The 19,519-nt window shown below is 41.2% G+C and overlaps 1 protein-coding gene across 1 annotated transcript in view; it reads left to right on the top strand.

Annotated features, from left to right (window-relative positions):
* The window catches only part of MYO16 (myosin XVI), a 434,741-nt gene that overhangs the window by 116,034 nt on the left and 299,188 nt on the right, over positions 1-19,519 (top strand). Inside the window, exons 7-9 of the mRNA XM_040624514.1 lie at positions 816-891; positions 4,007-4,160; positions 17,907-18,057. Coding sequence (XP_040480448.1) covers positions 816-891; positions 4,007-4,160; positions 17,907-18,057 — 381 coding nt within the window. The remainder of the gene's footprint in view (positions 1-815; positions 892-4,006; positions 4,161-17,906; positions 18,058-19,519) is intronic.

Below are 19,519 nucleotides of genomic sequence, written 5' to 3' on the forward strand. Positions count from 1 at the left end.
GGAATGCCTATTTTAAAAAGTTGGGAGGAGCCTGGGTGGCTCAGTCAGTTGAGTGTCCTGACTCTTGATTTCTGCTCAGGTCATGATCTCAGCGCCCTGAGATCGAGCTCCACATTGGGCTCTGTGCTCAGCAGGGAGTCTGCTTGGGGTTCTCTCCCTCCCTCTCCTTCTGCTTGTCCCCTCTGTGCTCTTTTTCTCTAAAATAAATAAATCTTTTTAAAAAATGTTGGATACACTGGAAATTATTTCATTACTGTTCTTTCAGGGGTTCATGTACATTATACATACTCTTTGCATTTATAGTTTATAGTAAGATTTAAAAAATATAGTAATCTCTCATCAAGTTGCTTTCTTCTTTTCTTACAGCTCAGGATTTAAGTTTTCCTAACTCCCCTGTGGCTTTAGTTCATGTTGTCTGTGGGGCTGCAGTGACTGGACAGGACCAGTGAGATGTTAATGAGTCGCTGAATTTATTTATTTATTTATTTATATATTTTTAATGAGTCGCTGAATTTAAACAAAACACATAGAACATGTAATTCCTCCCACAAGATGCCCTAAAATACACCTGAAAGGTGTTAAGTGAGCCTTTTCAAATCCCAAGCGATTTATTCCTCCTTTGATAAGTAATTTTTGGTTGGACTGTCTGTCATTTTTTTAAAAGGAACTATGAAAACTGGGAGCGGAGAGAGAGAGAAGCATTTAGGGTGGGATAGGTTCATGCCTTCTCTCTCAGCAGGCTGGAACCGCCCTGGGGACCACCCCTGTGAACCACTCCCTGATGAATCTCATTTCAGTGAACTTTACTGTTTCAGACCAACCTGGTGAAGCTTCTTCTGATGCATCAGGCAAATCCAAACCTTCTGAACTGCAATGAAGAGAAGCCCTCAGGTAGGTTATGAGCGTCCTGGGACCGTTGAGAAGTTACTGGCTCCTTCCTGTCCTACCGGAGCTTACTGATCCATCATTAACGTAGCCGCCCAGCGAGTCGGCCTCCCCTGAGCAGCTCTGTGCAGGTGCTCCTTCAAGCCCTGCTCCCAAACTCCCATGCCCCCTCCTGCACAAGATGGCGGTGCAGGGTGGTTCCGATCATGGGGGGCCCTTGTACGTGCCTGCAGTTTGCTTTTGAGGCTTTCAGCTTCCTGGGTACTGATTCCTTCCATATCAATTAATTTCAAATATATTTTTGCTGTTATTTAACTAGTGTCTTGTTGTTTCAAATGCATACTGGTTCATCATGGTTATTTTATTTTTCTTTTCTTTTCCTTTTTTTCATTTTAATTTTCTTCCATTTTATGTTATTTTTTTTATTAATAACATACAACGTACTATTTGTTTCAGGGGTACAGTCTTAACAGCCTACACAGGGCTCACCACAACACATACCCTCCCCAATGTCATCACCCAGCCACCCTATACCACCACTCCCCTCTGTGCCAGCAACCCTCAGTTTGTTCATCAGGCTAATTTTAAATACTGATATATATTTTTTTCTGTGCAGATAGGTATACTGCAAGGAATTGACACTGACATCTTCAAGCCAATTTAAAACTTTGAAAATCTTAATTTAATGTACTATTTTTGATAAGTATCTTTTGAACATTTCTTGAGTTCTTTTTACCTCTGTTCTTTCGTAATATTCATATGCTGATTTAAAAACATGGATGCTAGGGCACCTGGGTGGCTCAGTAGTTAAGCGTCTGCCTTGGGCTCAGGGCGTGATCCTGGTGTTCTGGGATCGAGCCCCACATCAGGCTCCTCTGCTGTGAGCCTGCTTCTTCCTCTCCCACTCCCCCTGTTTGTGTTCCCTCTCTCTCTGGCTGTCTCTCTCTCTCTGTCAAATAAATAGATAAAATTTTTAAAAACACAAAAAAACAAACAAAAAAACATGGATGCTGCATTCATTTTCTAGCTTTTACAATTTGACAACACATTTACTAATAAGTGTTTTGTTTATTAAAAATAAATACTCTAAATAACAAAGAGAAAAGTGTAGCATAAATAATAAAATGATATTAGAATTTTGAAGGTAATAATTGAGCTAAATACCTTAATTCTACTTATTCTTTTTACTATACCTCTAATCTAAAAGCACTTTATGCCAGAGATTTCTCACTGGATGTACTCACAGGGGTGTGATTACATGATAAACCTCCAGCTGAAGAGAGGATGAGAGATTTGCTCTATTTCCTATTTTTTTGGAGTTAAATATTATTTAATGCTTATTCATCTTATCTGCTAAAGTAAACTGAAGATTTAACAAATGAAACTCTTAGCTAGTGTTATAGTTTCAAACTTTGGAATCAGGCTAATGTTAATGATAATGTAGTAACCTTAGTATTAACAACAAAAGCATGTCCAATGATAAATATTAAAAGAGCAAATAGAAATTTGTGGGCTTTTTCTATTTGCTTCATGTATTTGTTGTGAAATATGTCACATCCTTTGTTTACTGTAGTTCTAACAGATCACATGTGTCAAGTTCATATCCCTGGCTTCTTTCCCAGAGAAGAGAATATATGATTGACCCTTGACCTCAGGGACTCCCATGTGTCACACTTCTGCCTTTTAGTCTAATATTTTAAACCTAAGTGTGCCCAGATGGACACCCGAGGCAACCTACAGTCCTAGAGCCCAGGGCGTGCCTAATGTCTGGTCTAGCCTCAGCCCTGGCCACCTCAGGACAGGATGACTGTCTTAGACAATTGGCCCATGTTGGCCATGCCAAGTCTACCATCAGTGTAACCCATTTTCCATGCCTTGTTGGTCAAGAGAGACGCAGTGATGTGCTGATAGGAGACCCTCAATTATCACTTGTTGATTGAAGTATTTTCCTTCAATTCCTTCTTTCACATACAAGGGAACAAAGAGCTATAGTGCAGTGAGAGTTTCGAGTAAATGCAGGAGGTACCAACATCTAATCCAACAGCGAGAAGAATGAACCAGATAAAATAATAGCACAGAGAACAGGAAAGTAGACACCCATATTATGACTGAGCAAATGAAAATCATCATCAGTATTATATTCTATTCTTGCTCTTTTGTGTTCCTTGAATTTGGAGTGCATCCAGAAAAAAATTATCTGGGGGACAAAAGCAGTTGGGGGTATAGTTGTTAGGTGGGACAGAAGTAATCACCCAAGGTGAGGAAGCTGAGGGACCTCCTCCTCGTTATGTAGATATGATTTAACCTAGAGCAAATGATGATAAAATCTTGGCATAAACATCTTCTTGTGGTGGCTGAATGAATTCATCCAGCCCATCCAGCCACATAACTCAAATTTGTAGACACAGGTAGTCATGCACTTTAGTCATGAGGATTGAAAAGGAGCAGTTATGTCTATTAGGTTCCTAATTGTTATTAAGGTGGATTTTTTGACTTCCAGTTTCAGTTGTTAATTGAATTAATTTGATTAATGCACATCTATATCGCTGCCCAGGTATATTCAGATGTCACTCTTAACATGTCATGTATAAGGAAATATAATTATATTTCAGATTGAAAAAATGGATCACAGAGGCTAGACTCACCTCACTGCTTTCATAATGCAACTGTTATTTATTTGTACATCTACAAATGGATGGTTGTAAAATGTGTACTACAAGTTTCATAGTAACCCAGTCTTTGGGAATGTGTAACTATTTTCATCATTTTGGTTCTTATTCATCGAGATGAAGGAAGAGTGGCACTGAGAATGAAATGACATCAAGTTGTTTCAAGCTTAGCTTCTCCGTGACTTTACATTTTACACATCACCACTCGGTGAATATTATTTTCATATTTTTTCATTTCATTTGTAATTAAATATGCCACGGATATAAAACAAGACCGTCTTTTAAAATGGTAACACCGCAATTTTATTCCTACCATAAACTTCTAATGTTTTTCGTTTTGCTCAAGGTGTTGATCAATTTTCACGTTTTAAGCACACTAGCATTATTAAAAGGGAACAGTTTTCTGTGATCTCAGCACCCACTTTTTCTGATGTTCGTATTGTTTCTTGTAGATATCGCCGCCTCTGAGTTTATCGAGGAAATGCTGCTGAAAGCTGAAGTTGCCTGGGAAGAAAGGGTAAAAGAGCGTTTATCTGTTCCTGCCGTGGCCTCCGAGGAGCCCTATGAAGAGATCCTCCATGACCTCCCTGCTCTCTCCAGCAAGCTGTAAGTGCCTTTCGCTGTGGCGTGCTGACGTCATAGATCTTACTTGTGCAAGAGTTGGTTATTTTCTCTGCCGTCCATTGATAGTCAGTATTAAGACGGACTCATGACTAAATTGAAGCTGAATGTTAACGTCTTTACCAAAAAACACTGTTGACAATAAGTTTAGCCTGATTTTCTGAAAAATCATCTGATTCTTTTAAACATTATTATTGTAGTTATTAGATCAAGTTTGTCACCGTGAGACCAAAGATGATATTTTAAATGTACTCCACGTTTGTAGCTAAACTAGTTTGTAAGATTTCCAGTGACTGTGGTAATGGCTAAATTCCTAATGTAGGAAATACAAATATTCACTTTTTTCTCTCTAAAGTATAAAACTTAATGGTTTCTGGTTGCCTACAATATCCCCTTAAATGCTGATACATACTACAACAAGGATGGTCCTCAGAAACGATATGCTGAGTGAGTGAAGCCAGACATCAAAGGCCACATATTGTATGACCCCATTTGCATGAGATGTCCAGAATGGGCAAATCCATAGCAACGGAAAGCCAGTGGTTGCCAGGAGTGGGGTCGGGGGCAATGGGGAGTGACTCTTACTGGATATGGGGTTTCTTTGGGGATAATGGAAATGTTCTAGAAGTAAATGGATGCTTACACAAATTCGTGAATATGCTAAAAAAAAAAAACCATTGAATTGTACACTTTAAAATGTGAATTTTGTGCTCTGTGGATCCTATCTCAACAAAAGAAGGAAATACGTAAGGAAAAAAATAATTTCAGGTTGAAAACAACATTTTTAACGTCGTTCTTTTTTTAGAAGATTTATTTATTTGAGAGAGAGAGAGAGAGCAGGAGCAGAGGGGAGAGGGAGAGGGAGAGAACCTCAAGCAGACTCCATGATGAGCTGGGAGCCTGAGGCAGGGCTCGATCTCAGGACCCTGAGATCATGACCTGAACCGAAACTAAGAGTGGGGCATTCAACCGACTGAGCCACCCAGGCACCCCTAACATGTTGTTCTTTTGATAGAGAACATATGTGAAATGAATCAGAGCATTGTCAGGACTCACAGAAGACATACACGTATTTCTTCCACAGATCTCTCGTGTATCATTTACAAAGCAGCATTTCTTCACACGCCAGTTGCTGCAGTCAGTGGTTTAGTCTTGGTGTTCTAGAGGGTTTGGTCTTCTGTCTCTCTCCTCACCTCTGCATTGCTGAGTTTCCGCCAAACTGTTTCTATCTATTCCTCCATTAAAATAAACAAAGGCTATTGTTCTGTGGAAATCCAAGTTGCCCTCATGTGAACGAAGCGCCTTCTCGAATGGTTTGGATAACCTGAATTTTTAAATATGAAGTCTGGTCTTCAGCTATGTCAAGACGTTCCTCAGCTTTAGGGAGGTGCAGAAGGAATTAGAACAAAAGAACACTCCGGGAAGCAGGGGAAAGAGTTGGNNAGGTTGGCCAGTTTTCCCCTGCTGCAGGTCGGACCAAGCATCCCCATGAAGCCTGCTGCTGCTTTTCTCATTACTTTGCCCAAGAAAGGACAGTGCATATTCATGGATGTGAGAATCATGTGATTAGAAAGAATGTTCAGCCTTCTCTTCTTCTCCGTGTCATCTGTGTTTATCTTCAGAAAGTCTCTTTTCCCACCGTTTATCAGCAGCCCTCATCCTGAGGACTTAACCCGCGTTTCCTCATCTGAACTATCATCACCTATCTTTTAGTTTTCAATCCAACTTCCTGTTCCTTTGCCTTCTACAGTTAACTCACTCCTTTTACATTTTCCTAGGATATATTTTGCTAAAATTTTAAGAAATAATGGAGTGGTGTCTGATACCTCAGCATACAAGTCAAAATCCCTTTCCAATATCAACTCCTGTTGATTGTCCTGTGAGGATTTGTGGGCTAAGTCATGAGTTCAGTTCGGGTGAGAATGTCACCCCCGCTATGCTCCACCGTTAGCAGCACCCCTGTCTTTGGTTAAACATTTAATCACGAGGAAATTCCTAAATTATTGAATTATGTCATTTTCCATGTTTCTAAGATATCTTCTGTTAAGTGAACAATTTTAAGGGGTCTATTTGTTGCCTGACTTTGAAGTTTGTGTCTCAGAGTGAGCAGGTTAAGCTTTAACTCCGGAGTCCTCCCCGACAGTCCTCCCTATCTGTAAAGCTTTCAGGCTTCCTCTCTCTGCTTTAAATTTGCAACAACTGTTGTCATACTTGACTGCGATTCCCCGCTCTGTCCTTTCTTGCTTCTTGCCTGCACCCCGTGCTGGGTCCTGACGTAGATCTCCGTGTCGCGCGGGCCATGATTGCCACTAATGAGACAGCTGTGGGGACCTGCGCCCTGTGGGACTGGAGCCCGGCAGTGCTCTCCCAGGGTCTGTCGTCGCTGCAAAGTTTGATGTGTGCCAGCGTGTGCTGCGAACGCTCGCTTTCATGGGGTCCTGGAGGCGGAAGCCACAGCCGTTCCGCCTAGGCCCTGGCAGGGTGGAGTCCTTCACGGAGAGGCTGTGGGGGCTTAGTGATTCACGACAACAGCCAACGGTTCCTGTGTGGCCACCAGACATCAGGACCCTGCAGAGTGATTACGTGGGTCATTGCCTTTAAGCCGCAGAACAACACAAGTACGCCCCTTCTTTCTTTTGTTGTTGTTAATTTTTTAACTTGGGTATCGTTGACACACAGTGTTCCATTAGTTCCAGGCATACAACGTCACTGTAGGCTGTGCTCACCCCAAGCGTGGCTACGGTGCGTCACCAGACAACGCCATTACAATACCACCCACTGTACTCCCTGTGCCGTATCTTTATTCCCTTTATTTATAATTTTCATTCAGTTTAAATATATTGACACATACAACACAGATACTTCTTTTTAAAATTTTTTTTAATGTTTTTTTATTATATTCTGTTAGTCACCATACAGTACATCCCTGGTTTTTAATGTAAAGTTCGATGATTCATTAATTGCGTATAACACCCAGTGCACCATGCAAAAATTTTTTATTTCAATCCGATTTGGTTAATGTACAGTGTATTATTAGTTTCAGGGGTAACATGAATGCTTTCTGTTCTATCCCTATGTTATCCATCCCCATCGGAGACTCAGAACTCAAGTAGCTTGACTCCTGTCACACACATGTACCCACTCCCCTATTGTTTCAGTGAGGAGGTCATTTTTATTTGCAATTCAAATACTTCTAATTTGGCTTGAAAGAGGAAGTTGCTGATCTGAGCTTCCCTGTTATGGTCAGTCAGCTTTAGACGTGGCATATTGTCAGGTTAGCATAAGTGTTTCTTCGTATGACAACTTAAGAAGATAGTCTATAATTAGGAAGACGTTTCCCTTCCGCAGAAACAAGAAGCATGAAGCCTCCTTGCAATACAGTTGACCACTGATCTGCTTTTAAGCCAAAGCTCAAGTCAAATGCAGCAACATGGGGCCCTTGGTCTACCTTGCTCTGAGTGTCTACACTCAAGCCCTGAGGCGACCTGTGAGGCCGTGTGTTGCAGTCCTTATGGACAGAGACCCAGAGCCACACCTCCTGGTTCAGATGCCGGCTCTGCACCTGCTGGCTCTGGGACTTCAGGAATTTAGTCAGAGTCTTTGCCACACGTCGCCTGCAGTGTAAAACATGGGTGCTGTATAGTAAAGAATTTGTCCAGGCCTTTCTCCCTGCTTCCTGGGAGCGGAGATGCTCATCCCTTGGAATTCCCAAGCCACAGGACCGCCTCTGCTGTCCAGGATCCCTGCGGTCCCACTTGAATTTATGCTAACAAGGTGCCTTAGGGTGGGGGCTGGTCATGCCAGAAAACCCAGTGCTGGGATGAAAGGGCGGAGCAGTGAGCCAGCCTGGCCTCCGGGAGGGGAGGAGGCCAGGAAGCTGAGTTCGGTGATGGAGCCCGTCATCTCAATGGAGCCAAACTTCAAGGACAACTCTCTGCAAGCCCATGGAGCGTCCTTGTTGGCGAACCCCTCTGTGCGCTTGGAGGGTGCCGTGCCCTGATTCCCGCACCTCCCCCTGCGTTTCTGTCACATGGATGATCCCGATCCGTCCCCTCCCTAAGAAAGCTGTAGTAGTAAGTTTAGTGCTTCCTGAGCTCCGTGAGTTGTTCTAGTGAGCTATCAAACCTGAGGGAGTTGCGGGAGCCCCTGAACTGGTAGCCCATTGGTCAGAAGTGTGGGTGAACATGGAGACTCCCAAACTTGTGGCTGTGTCTGAAGGGGGAAGTCTTGACCTTAATTTGCGGGGTCCGTTTTATAGGTAGTCAGTGTCAGAATTACGCTGCGGTACCGCAGGGTGGTGACGATGGTGGTCGGAAATGGCTTATGAGGCGGTTCTTGATGACTCCGTGACTTAATATTTTTGAAACACAGTAGTATTTGGCTCATTGTGATACCATATAAGTGCTTGAGAAATGACAGAAAGAAAAGCAGATATTCTTCATTCATCTGTGAATTGTCAGCATAATCATAAAGAATAAAGGCCTTCTCGCTCTAAGCTAAGACAGTAGATTTAAGCTTTCAGTTTGGTGAAATCAAACTGAATAGGGCCATATAGAGAAAAACTTACTTTCTAAGCAGCCGGAAGAAAAAATCCAATCTCAGAGAAGACCAGCTTTGGGTGGGTGCATCCTTTGAGTAGTTGCTTGGGCTGGCTCTCCATGGGCTTCTGAGTCAGATAGCACCTGGGATGGAGATAAGATGTGACTGGGAAAAGTCTGGAAAGAGGCAGACTTGAGCGGGTCTGAGGATGCAAGGACAGGGCGCTTGGTGTAGGTGGGTCCCAAAGTGCATGGGCCAGACGGCCACTGATGAGGAGAAATACCCTGTGGGGATTTGTAAGAGGCACAGTATGAGTTTCACAGCGTGTCCTTCTGGACCTCAGTAGAAGCTGAGACTCATGACAGGCTTGGAGTAGATGTTATGGAAAGCTTTGAAGGGGCCACATTTTATGAAACAAGCCCAACATGCATTTACTTAAAAGCAAGCCAACTGTCTGTGGCTACACAAGGATGTCTTCTATGGCCTTCGTTGCTCAATGAAAATAAATATGATTTGCATATCAGTGCAATTTTCAATAATCATTTCCATTGATCTTCATTTAAACTCCATGACTTAGGGTGGGTAGACATAATTATCTGCATGTTATTTATGGAGAAACAGAAAGCCAGAGGTGTGACAGACGTATGGGGATAACAAGTTAGTAGCAGCTGTGATTAGAACCACCATCTTTGAATTCTTTGTTCATGCTTTCCACCCTAAGGCGGGAACAGGCTCAGGAAGATGGTATTGAGTGTCTCCCCGGGCTCATGGTGTGCACAATCTTGTCATACAGATCTTTAAAAAAAAAATGAAGTTACAAATGAGGGACATAGCCTTTGACCCATGCCTCAACACCACACCTGGGGGCGTTCTTTACAGAAATCGGCTCCTAGTAACTTAGACCAGAATGCTTGGATAAGCAATCCTGAAAAGTGCATTTTTACTCTTAGAGCCTTAGGCACGGTTGTGTGTGCTGCAGCCATTCATTTCCTGGCTCCTGATGGCTGAACACCACCTGTCTGGTTATTCCCGTGAGCCATTGTTCTTGTACATTTACTCTTGACCCGGAATGACCTGACCATTTTCAAAATCAGCGCAGCTTCCGTGACCATTTTGCAGTAAAATAACATCACCTGAGATAAAGTCGGACCAGACTCCCAGCCCTGGATTCTTCAGTCTTTGGAAAAAGCTTCGTGTTACAAATTCTCGATAAAGCAGTCCATCGGTTCCTTGTGAATTTAGGAATGAATTCTGTGGTCCAGAGGGGGACAGAGAGAAATGTCACACAATACAGGGACGTCATGAAACCTTGAGAATCATTTAATCTGATTTCCAATTTTAAACCATTTTTACACTATCCCTCAAACGTGGTTGAAGAACTAGTTGATCTTCCAAAGTTGGTCGAGAACTAGACTTGGCTTAGGGGGAAGGTAGAGGGAGGGGGTAGACATTGCCATGTCTATTCATGTTCTTTTCCTACAGTTGAAACTGCTCCAGAGATGGGAACTCACTACCTTTCCAAGAAGGTAGAATAAGCTTATTCCGTCTACCACCAAAATACGCACAGGGTTTTCTTCACTTTTTTATATTATATACTGTGTGTGCACATGTGTGTGTGTTATGGTGCTTGCTCGGGTAACTTAAGTTTTACCAAATTCTATCAAATTTTCTTACTAAAGATATCTGAAAATGCAGATTATTAAGTATTTCCTTGACTCAAATGTATAATGATAATGTTGTTTCATACAAATATCATTCATTAAATACCTATTCAGAAAAATATATATATGCTAGACAGTCACTTCTCATAGTATAACGTAGCATATGCAGAAGCTCTCTTCATATATTCACAGTGCTGCTGCATTCACCTTATTTTAAATTAGACTTTAAAAGGTTCTTTGCAGATACCTGTTGAGAACTACTAGATGAATAGAAAATGTCTTAAAAACAGTGTCACTTTCAATTCAACTGCAAGAGACACATTGACTTTTTTTTTTTCAAAGTAGGTGCCACACCTAGCATGGGTCCCAACATGGGGCTTGAACTAAGGACCGTGAGATCAAGACCTGAACTGAAAAAAAGTCAGAGGCTTAACTGGCTGAGCCACCCAGACACCTGACACTTTTGTTTTTTAAACACAAGTAATATTTTACCGAAGTGTTTTTTTTTTTTATTTTTAAAGATCTTTATCTATTTATTTGACAGAGATAGAGACAGCCAGCGAGAGAAGAAACACAAGCAGGGGGAGTGGGAGAGGAAGAAGCAGGCTCATAGCGGAGGAGCCTGATGTGGGGCTCGATCCCATAATGCCGGGATCACGCCCTGAGCCGAAGGCAGACGCTTAACCGCTGTGCCACCCAGGCCCCCCCGAAGTGTTTTTTTTTTTATGTATTTTTTTTTATTACAAAAATTGAAGTCATTTTTTGGGGGGACAAAGATAGCAATTAACTCAAAGCTCTCCAAGAATAGTTTCATTCAAAATTAAGCTTTAGATCATTATTTTGTAGATGCAGAAAAACCCAAATTCCTCATAGTAAATGATTTATGTAGCTGCGTTTTTAGGATTAAAATTGAGAACTATCTATTCAGTCCATTACTTTACTGCCAAAATAACCGAGTCACATATGCCATTTGTTCACATTTGTTTGGGTTCAATTTTTTTCTTTGTTGGCCTAATATATCCCAATATAGTCAATTTGGCTTGTTTTCTATGGTTTTCTAGAGTTGCTGTCATCATAATGGGCAATAATTGTCACCTTTGTTAGTTTTATTTTATTACATTCCTGTTTCCATTTTCAGAAATAAAATCTCAGTTCCTACAGGCACATTTGCTCTGCATGAAATGCCTTTTATGTTTATAGAAATGAGCAAGTGTTGAATAAATCCAGCAGAGTTCAGAAATTGATTGTCTGCTGGTATAATCCGTGCAGTTTTGTCCACGGTCAGGTTAAAGCGATCTATCCCCAGTTTAATCTAAACTGTCCTTGGATGGTTGCTTTTCATTTTCTCTATGTTTGTGAAATCTGCCTTACCAAAGCCTTCTTTTAGAAAATATACTCTTTTTAATCCTATTTTTTTTCTGTTTTTCACTGATAAAATAAAGTTTTTCTCGTGGAGGAAAATTTGGAAAATGCAGAAAAACGTGTAGAAGCATGAAAAAACTCACTCGTTAATGTCAAAGAAAAATTATACCAGAGAAGTCAAAGATGAAAGGAAGACTTTATTCAGGACGATTGCAATACAGGGAGAGAGGTGAACTTGACTCAGAGAGCTTTTAAATGCTGGGATAAGCTGGTGGTAAAGCCTGGGGGATGTTAGCAGGAAGGCTGGTCCTTGTGAGGAGGCCATCCAGAGTTTGCTAGTTGGTGCTTTAGGAAGTGAGGCTCTTCCCCTCCCGCAGAGATCAGAAGAGTGGGGCTCCCTCTATCAGTCCTGATGGTTACATTCCAACAGAATGGCTCCCAGGTCCTGGAGAAAGATGTTGAGGGCATTGTAGAATATTTACATCCCAGAAGGACAAAGGAGGAAATTACAATGGAAAGTTCTCTGAAGTAAGCTCTCTAAGAAAAGAGAGGGCAGTAGTCTAGAGTTGGGGAGAAGCCTGTCCAAAGTTTAGCTAAGATGAATCCATTTTCATCAGTAGTCCATGGTTTTGATGAAACTACTATTAACTCGGTCTATTTCTTCTTTTATGTGTTTCTTTTTCTTTATTGAGTTCTTGTTCTCTCTATATAACTGCATCTTATTTTTTTAATTAATCTCATCAAATATTTTGTCATGGTTGATAAACATTTAATGAGTATTGAAATAAATAGCAATGATCACTTAAGAATTATTGCTTTTTTCTGGAAAAATAGCATTTTAATACATGTTCATAGTGTACAGATGGATAATTGGTGAAAATTTAAATATGTAGGAGTTATCTTACATGATTGCTGTTGTTAATCACGATGATTATGGATGAAATGTATTTCATTTTAAAAGTGGGGAAGAAACCTAAAGAGCAGCTGTTCCATAGGCCTTTAAAACATTATCACGTGCCATCAGCCAAGCTATGTGTTTTGTATTTTCTTATAGAAAATATGTGTATGACAAATATGTTGCCATTCGATCCAACTGTATTATTTAGAATCATTTTTTTTCTTATATGAGTATTTTTAACTAGCTACTTACAGTTATTGTTAGTAATAGAGCTATGATATTATATGTGATTTTATTGAGTGTATAAGTGATTCTTTTAAAGACACAGCTGAGAAAGTGTGTCTTTAAAAGAAGTGTGAAGAGGGATTATGTGGTAGCATCATAGATCTGTAGGGCTTGGCATACACTTAGATACTGTCTCGTCTAACCCCCACATTTGCAAAAGTGACATGTGGCCCAGAGATTTTGAAGGCTTATGGGGTCAGATGGTTGTCAACTTGAGGTAAAAACTGACTTAGGGGAGCTGGGTGGCTCAGTCAGTTAAGCATCTCACTCTTGATTTTGGCGCAGGTCATGATCTCAGGGTCGTGAGATCGAGCCTTGTGTTGGGCTCCACGCTGGGCATGGAGCCTGCCTAAGATTCTCTTTCCCTCTCCCTCTGCCCCTCCCCACCCTCTCTCTTCCTCTCTTAAAACAAAACAAAACCTGACTCAGGATGGAGTCACTGTATTTCCTAGATCAATCTTCTCTCCCAGTGTCCCTGTCAGTTGGGAATAGAATAGATCCTGCTATTAGTGCTGTGATTAGATTTGAGATAGGAAAGGAGTATTTTAGCTATTTTAGTCAACTCTGCTTCTTCCTTTTAGAAATCCTTTATAAATGGTGATTTTATGTCGTTTCTACCTGACTAGTCAAACCACTGCTTTCTTCATCGCTTTATCCTCAAAACACCTGGTACGGTATATGCAAAACCTCTCTGTAGTTTTTCTTTGAAGACGTCCTGACAAAGCAGAAGAAAAGAGGTGATTGACATTCAAGGGTAGATCAGTAAGGAAATATTTTGGTTGGTGTGAGGTGGATTTTGGATGTGGGCATGGTGACTGGTGGTTAAGAACACAAGCTCTGCATCTCAGGTCCCACCTCCAGTCCTGCCTTCCTGTGTGTCCACAGCCCATTCTTCTTTCTCTCTCCCTCTCTGTCACCTATAAAATAGGTAGAAAATTAGATATTCCTTATAATGTTGTTCATATGAGTTAATATGTATAGCGTACTTAGAATGGAGATTATCATGCTTTGAATTTCATATAATTATTACAGTGTTTTATAGGTGGTCCATTCACCTTATAGAAAATAGAGGGAAACTGCAATGGTCTTCAAATATTTGAAGGGTTCTCATGTCAGAGAAGCATAGGACGCACCTTGGGAGCTCCAGGAATGGAGAATACAAGTTAGGGCAGCAGGCATCGTTTCATAGTTGCTCGTGGAGGAAATAAGGCCTTTTTGGAGTTATGAATACCTTATCACTCAATGGTACTCAAGCAGGTCTGGATATGAAATTTTTATAAGTATTAAGAGCATTCTCATTTTACAGTGAATTTTTAAAATTGGTAACCATACTATTGGGAGGGATAGTCTGCCATGGCCTTGAGCACCCTCTCCGTTGTTGCTCAGTGTGTCAGACTGCAAAGCACATGTACTTAGTCATACAGGCCGTCAGGTCGCTCACGGAGACCACAGAGCAAACGCCAGGGGAGGGGCACTGGCTCTTCTGCTGCTGGTGCAGCATTTGCTGCTTGTTCCAGAAAGTACTTGCCTCCTGAGCAGGTTTCTCTCCCACAACACAACACACTGCATGAGTAGGCGTCCGTGTACTTTCCCTGTGTCGGCCCCTCCTAGCCACCATGGGACACGGTCAGACACGAGCCTCTGGATAGTGTGTGCGCCGTGAGTCATGAAGTCTTCTGTCTCCGATCCGGGAATCAATCTCTTGTCTTCCGCGCCTCTCCATGAAATAGTGACTAGCTAACCTGTTAGTTTGTAAATAGAACACAATCCTTGAAGCTTCGCAGTGCTGGACCCATATAAGTAACCACTTTTGTTGCCTGCTTAATGCTGTAGTCACCGTGCTAAGCCCCTTGTGTGCGTTCTGCTAGAAGGCCCTCCGTAGAGGCCTCCTTTACAGATTGGTTTTAGAGAATGCTTCTGTCACTTGCCCGGGAAGCCCAGGCGCAGCTTTCTGGCAGACACACACTCGTCACAGCTGTCCTCCCCTGCTGTCCCATCAGGCTGCCTTCTCACCCACCTCAGAATCTCCTCACTGAGTAAAACATCATCCAGAGCTCAAGGGAAGTAAAACTGACCTCACGTTTCTGTGAATACGTTCTTTAGCTCTTCCTCAGGCCTTTCCCTCAACCCTGCACTAGTGTAGCCCATTTACGTCTTATTTTCTCCACTTTCCTAGACTCTGTGGTACAGAGGGAAGATAAGGCCCAGAGATGGGCTGCAAACAGTGAGACCTTGTGGTTACTGGAAGAAGCCCTTCACATTACTCTCTCTTTGCATTTCTATATACAGCTACAGGAGGTTGATAAAACATTCATTTGTAATGGCATAAAAACATCAGAGTAAATCTAACAAATTATTTGCAAAACTTGAATGCCAGAAGTTACAAAATACTGAGAGAAGTTAATGATCAAACTAAATGGCGAAATGTACTGTGCTTACGGATGACAGAATTCAACATTGTGAATACGTCAATTCTCCCCAAGTTCATTTATCAGCTGAGCAGAACGCTAATCAGAGACCCAGTAGGCATGTTGATAAAAATTGACAAATAGATTTTAAAATCTATATGAAAGTGCTAATGATCTTGAATAGCCAAAACAAAAGAAAACAAAACAGGAAGAGTCAAAGTACTTGATTTCAAGTCTTACTGTGCAAGGACATTAATCAAGAAATGTAATATTGGTGGGGCGCCTGGGTAGCGCAGTCGTTAAAGCGTCTGCCTTCGGCTCAGGGCGTGATCCCGGCGTTCCGGGATCGAGTCCCACATCAGGCTCCTCTGCTATGAGCCTGCTTCTTCCTCTCCCACTCCCCTGCTGTGTTCCCTCTCTCGCTGGCTGTCTCTATCTCTGTTGAATAAATAAATAAATAAAATCTTTAAAAAAAAAAAAAAAGAAATGTAATATTGGTGTAAGACTCGACTATTCTATCAACGGAACACAAGGAAGCATCCCCAGATAGACCCACACATATATGGTCAATTGAATCTTAACAAAGGTATCCTAGATAATGGGCTGGGGAGAGATGTTCTTTTCAAAAATGATGCTGAAACATTTGGACGGCCATATGAAAACATAACAAAGCCCGACCCGTACATAGCACCATATGCAAAAACCACTGACGATGCGTCACAGACCCAAATGTAAAGCATGAAACTATAAAATTTCTGGAATGAAACCTAGGAGAAAACCTTTTTTGAACTTGGGTTAGGAAAAGAATTCTTAGATAAGACGCAAGAAGCCCAAGGCATAGATGGAAAAAAAATGTGTTTTGAAACACACTGTAAAGAAAATGAAAAGATAAGACATAGACTGGGAGAAAATATCTGCCACATATGTACCTGCCAGAGGACTTGAAACCAGAATTTATAAAGTCAATATTCTGGCAACAAAGATTTGAACTCACATTTTACCAGAGGAGAGATTTTTATGTTGAATAAGCACATTAAAATGCAAATTGAAACCACAGTGAGAAGCCGCTAACTTCCCTACTAGAATGGCTTTAAGCGGAGAGAGAGGTATTGGCAAGGAGGAGGAGCAAGTGAAATGCCCATGCACTGCTGGTGGGGGCACTGCTTTGGCATCAGCTTGGAATTTCTTCTAGGTTTTTAACCGAGATAAATGGAAGCGTGTCTGCCCAAACACCTGCACACAGATGTGGACAGAAGCTTCATTTCCACTTGACATCAGCTGGACAAACGCAAATGTCTGCTGAATGGATAGCCCGAGTGTAGTACGTTCTCCAGCAGACTACCACTCAGCACCAAACCCAAACCATTGTCTACAGAGCAGCATGAATGAGCTAAATACGTGATGTTAAGTCAATGAAGGCGGATATAAACAGCTACATGCTTTATGATCCCTTTCATATGACGTTTTAGAAAAGGCAAAACTATAGTGAAAGAAATAGTTACCAGTGGTTGCAAGGGGCAGGAGGCTAGTGGAGACAGTGGGTTCCCCAGAGCAGGCCCAAAGAGATGGCTGGGAGTGATAGAAATGCCGTGTATCACCGGTTACGTGGGTTACACGCACACGTATGTATTTAACCGTGTACAACTACACATATATCCGACACAGACATCTACAGTACGTGAGCAGCCACACAAAGTGAGTTTTACCGTATGTGAGTGATACCTTAATAAACCTGAATTTTTTGAAAAAAACAAAAAGTACATTGAAGCATTAATTAGAATCACAAGTGCTATTGTAGAATGCATGAAATAATTATGTTTATATGTATCACACTTGATTAAATATGTATGAATTTCTGCTCGTATGGTAACGTTTAGGGAAATGCATGTTTAAATCTTACTATCATAAAGTGTTACAATGCAAATTAAACCTTTAGGCTGTGCTTATTTTTTATGGACATCACACAATAATGGCTTTCTTTTGGCAGTGATGTCTATGGAACAACAAAAAATATGAAGTAGCTTTTATTTTTTTGCCTAGTTTGAGCTGTAATGAAGGAAGGAGTTATTGTCTGTAATGTTGGAATCCTTGAGCACATGATTCTTCTTTAATGCCCCGTTATTGTTTCATTACAAACTCTAAATATTGCCCATGATTCCATAACGTATTTTAAGTTGTATATGAACAATAGGTTAATTAATTGTATAATTTGTGCCTTCACTTGTTTGCAATTCACTTTCACATTTAAATATCTTGCTTAGTTCAGTCATGTGTTCAACCTGAGCTTATAAATTGCTGATTGATTTGCCTCCTACAGTCATATATACATTTGTAAACATTTTCTTCTCAAGTTGAAGTGAATATGTTTTTCTTTTAAAGTTGAAATTGAATGAAAGTGAGAACTAATAGAAAAGTTGACCGATTCCCCATTGATTTTTTTTTTCCCCTCCGTGTTGAGAAATGTTTTCTTATCTGAATAAAACAACTTTCTGTAACTGAGCTGTCCTGTTGTGGTCATTTTTGATTAATATGGCGATGTTAGCAGAAAACTAATTATAGTATTGATTATTTTCTGTAGCAGTCCCCTGGTGTTGCCAATTGCCAAGCAAGACAGTATGTTGGAGAAAGACATTATGTTCAAAGATGCCACAAAAGGTCTATGCAAGCGACAGTCTCAAGACAGCATCCCTGAAAATGCTACCGTGAATGACCCCAGCAAACCTGAGCAGGTAAGTACACCTTTACTGCATGCCTGCTTATTACGTCATGCTTTAAAATCCAACATTTCAAAACCAAACGCCTATGAATTTCCATTCGAAGAAAAATTCATGAATGCACAGGTTAGTAGTTTTTTAAATTCCCACATATAAACTGTTATGATATTATACTGACCATTAACAAACGTAGCAGCTATTGTGTTGTACAAGGATGTGAATTTTATATCTATCTTGACTTCTACAGCAGGAATACAAGCTCAGCCAGTATGCTAATCCCCGAATATTTCCAGTTCTGTCTTTAGTCCTCATTTCGATTATTATGTAGGGTATGCTTTTTGGTTCCTTCAAAAATCCAAACATTTTGCATAACAAGAAGAAAGGAAAATCAGTCACTGAGAGTCACTTATGAAAAGTATCTGTGGTGTGGGGGTGTGTGTGTGTGTGTGCGCACGCCACAGTGCCCAGGTTACGGGGGATCACTTTGACGAGCTTGGGGTTATAGAAATTAGTGTATTTCCCTAGAGAAAAAATGATTTTTACCTGCTTCATGTTTTATAAATGGCAGAGTTATCCTTGAAACTGGTTTGTTTCACTCTAATTTCGAATATATTAAAGACATCTTAGCTAGATTTTTCTAAGACCATCTTTTCAAGATTTAATTTTAGTTTCATTAATTTTTGTTATTTCAAAATGACTAATAAATATTTTTTGTAATTTTGAGACACTTTTAAATTTCAGTGGGTGTGTTTGTCAGCTTGGGCTACTGTGACAAAATACTACAAACTGGGTGGCCGAGGCAGCAGAAGTTTCTTTTTCACAGTTCTGGAGACTTGAAGTGCCAGCTGGTAAGGTTTCTGATGAAGGTCCTCTTCCTGGCTGCTTTCTCCCTGTGTCCTCGAGTGGGGGGGAGGGAACAGAGACAGAGACAGAGAGAGGAACGAGGGACGAACTGTCTGGTGTCTCCTGTAAGTGGGCCAAGCCTATAGGATCAGGGCCCCAGCCCTATGACCTCCTTTAACCTTTATTACCTCCTTAAGACCCCATCTCCAAAGAGTCACATTGAGAGCCTCCACACACGAATTCGGAGGAACGCAGTTTAGTCCGTGGCAGTAGGCAAATTGAATGTTAGGTAAGATCTAAGGCAAAGTGCTTTCTTAACTTTCTTAAGGGTCCTGTAACTGCCTGTAACCTTAAATGCATATTACTGAGTGAACGAAGCCGATCGGAAAAGGATACATACCGTATGATTCTAGTATTTGACATTCTGGAAAAAGCAAAATGATGGAGACGGTAAAAAGATCCCTGGTTGCCTGGGCTGGTGGGGGGAGGGACGAGGAGGTGGAGCTCAGAGGATTTTTAGGGCATTGAAACTGCCTTGTATGATTTTACAGTGATAGACGTGTGTCCTTACACATGTGTCTAAACCCCCAGAATGTACAACACCCAGAGTGAGCCCTGATGTACACCATGGACT

This window comes from Ursus maritimus, unplaced genomic scaffold (genome assembly GCF_017311325.1).
Source record: "Ursus maritimus isolate PB19 unplaced genomic scaffold, ASM1731132v1 scaffold_10, whole genome shotgun sequence".
NCBI lineage: Eukaryota > Metazoa > Chordata > Mammalia > Carnivora > Ursidae > Ursus > Ursus maritimus.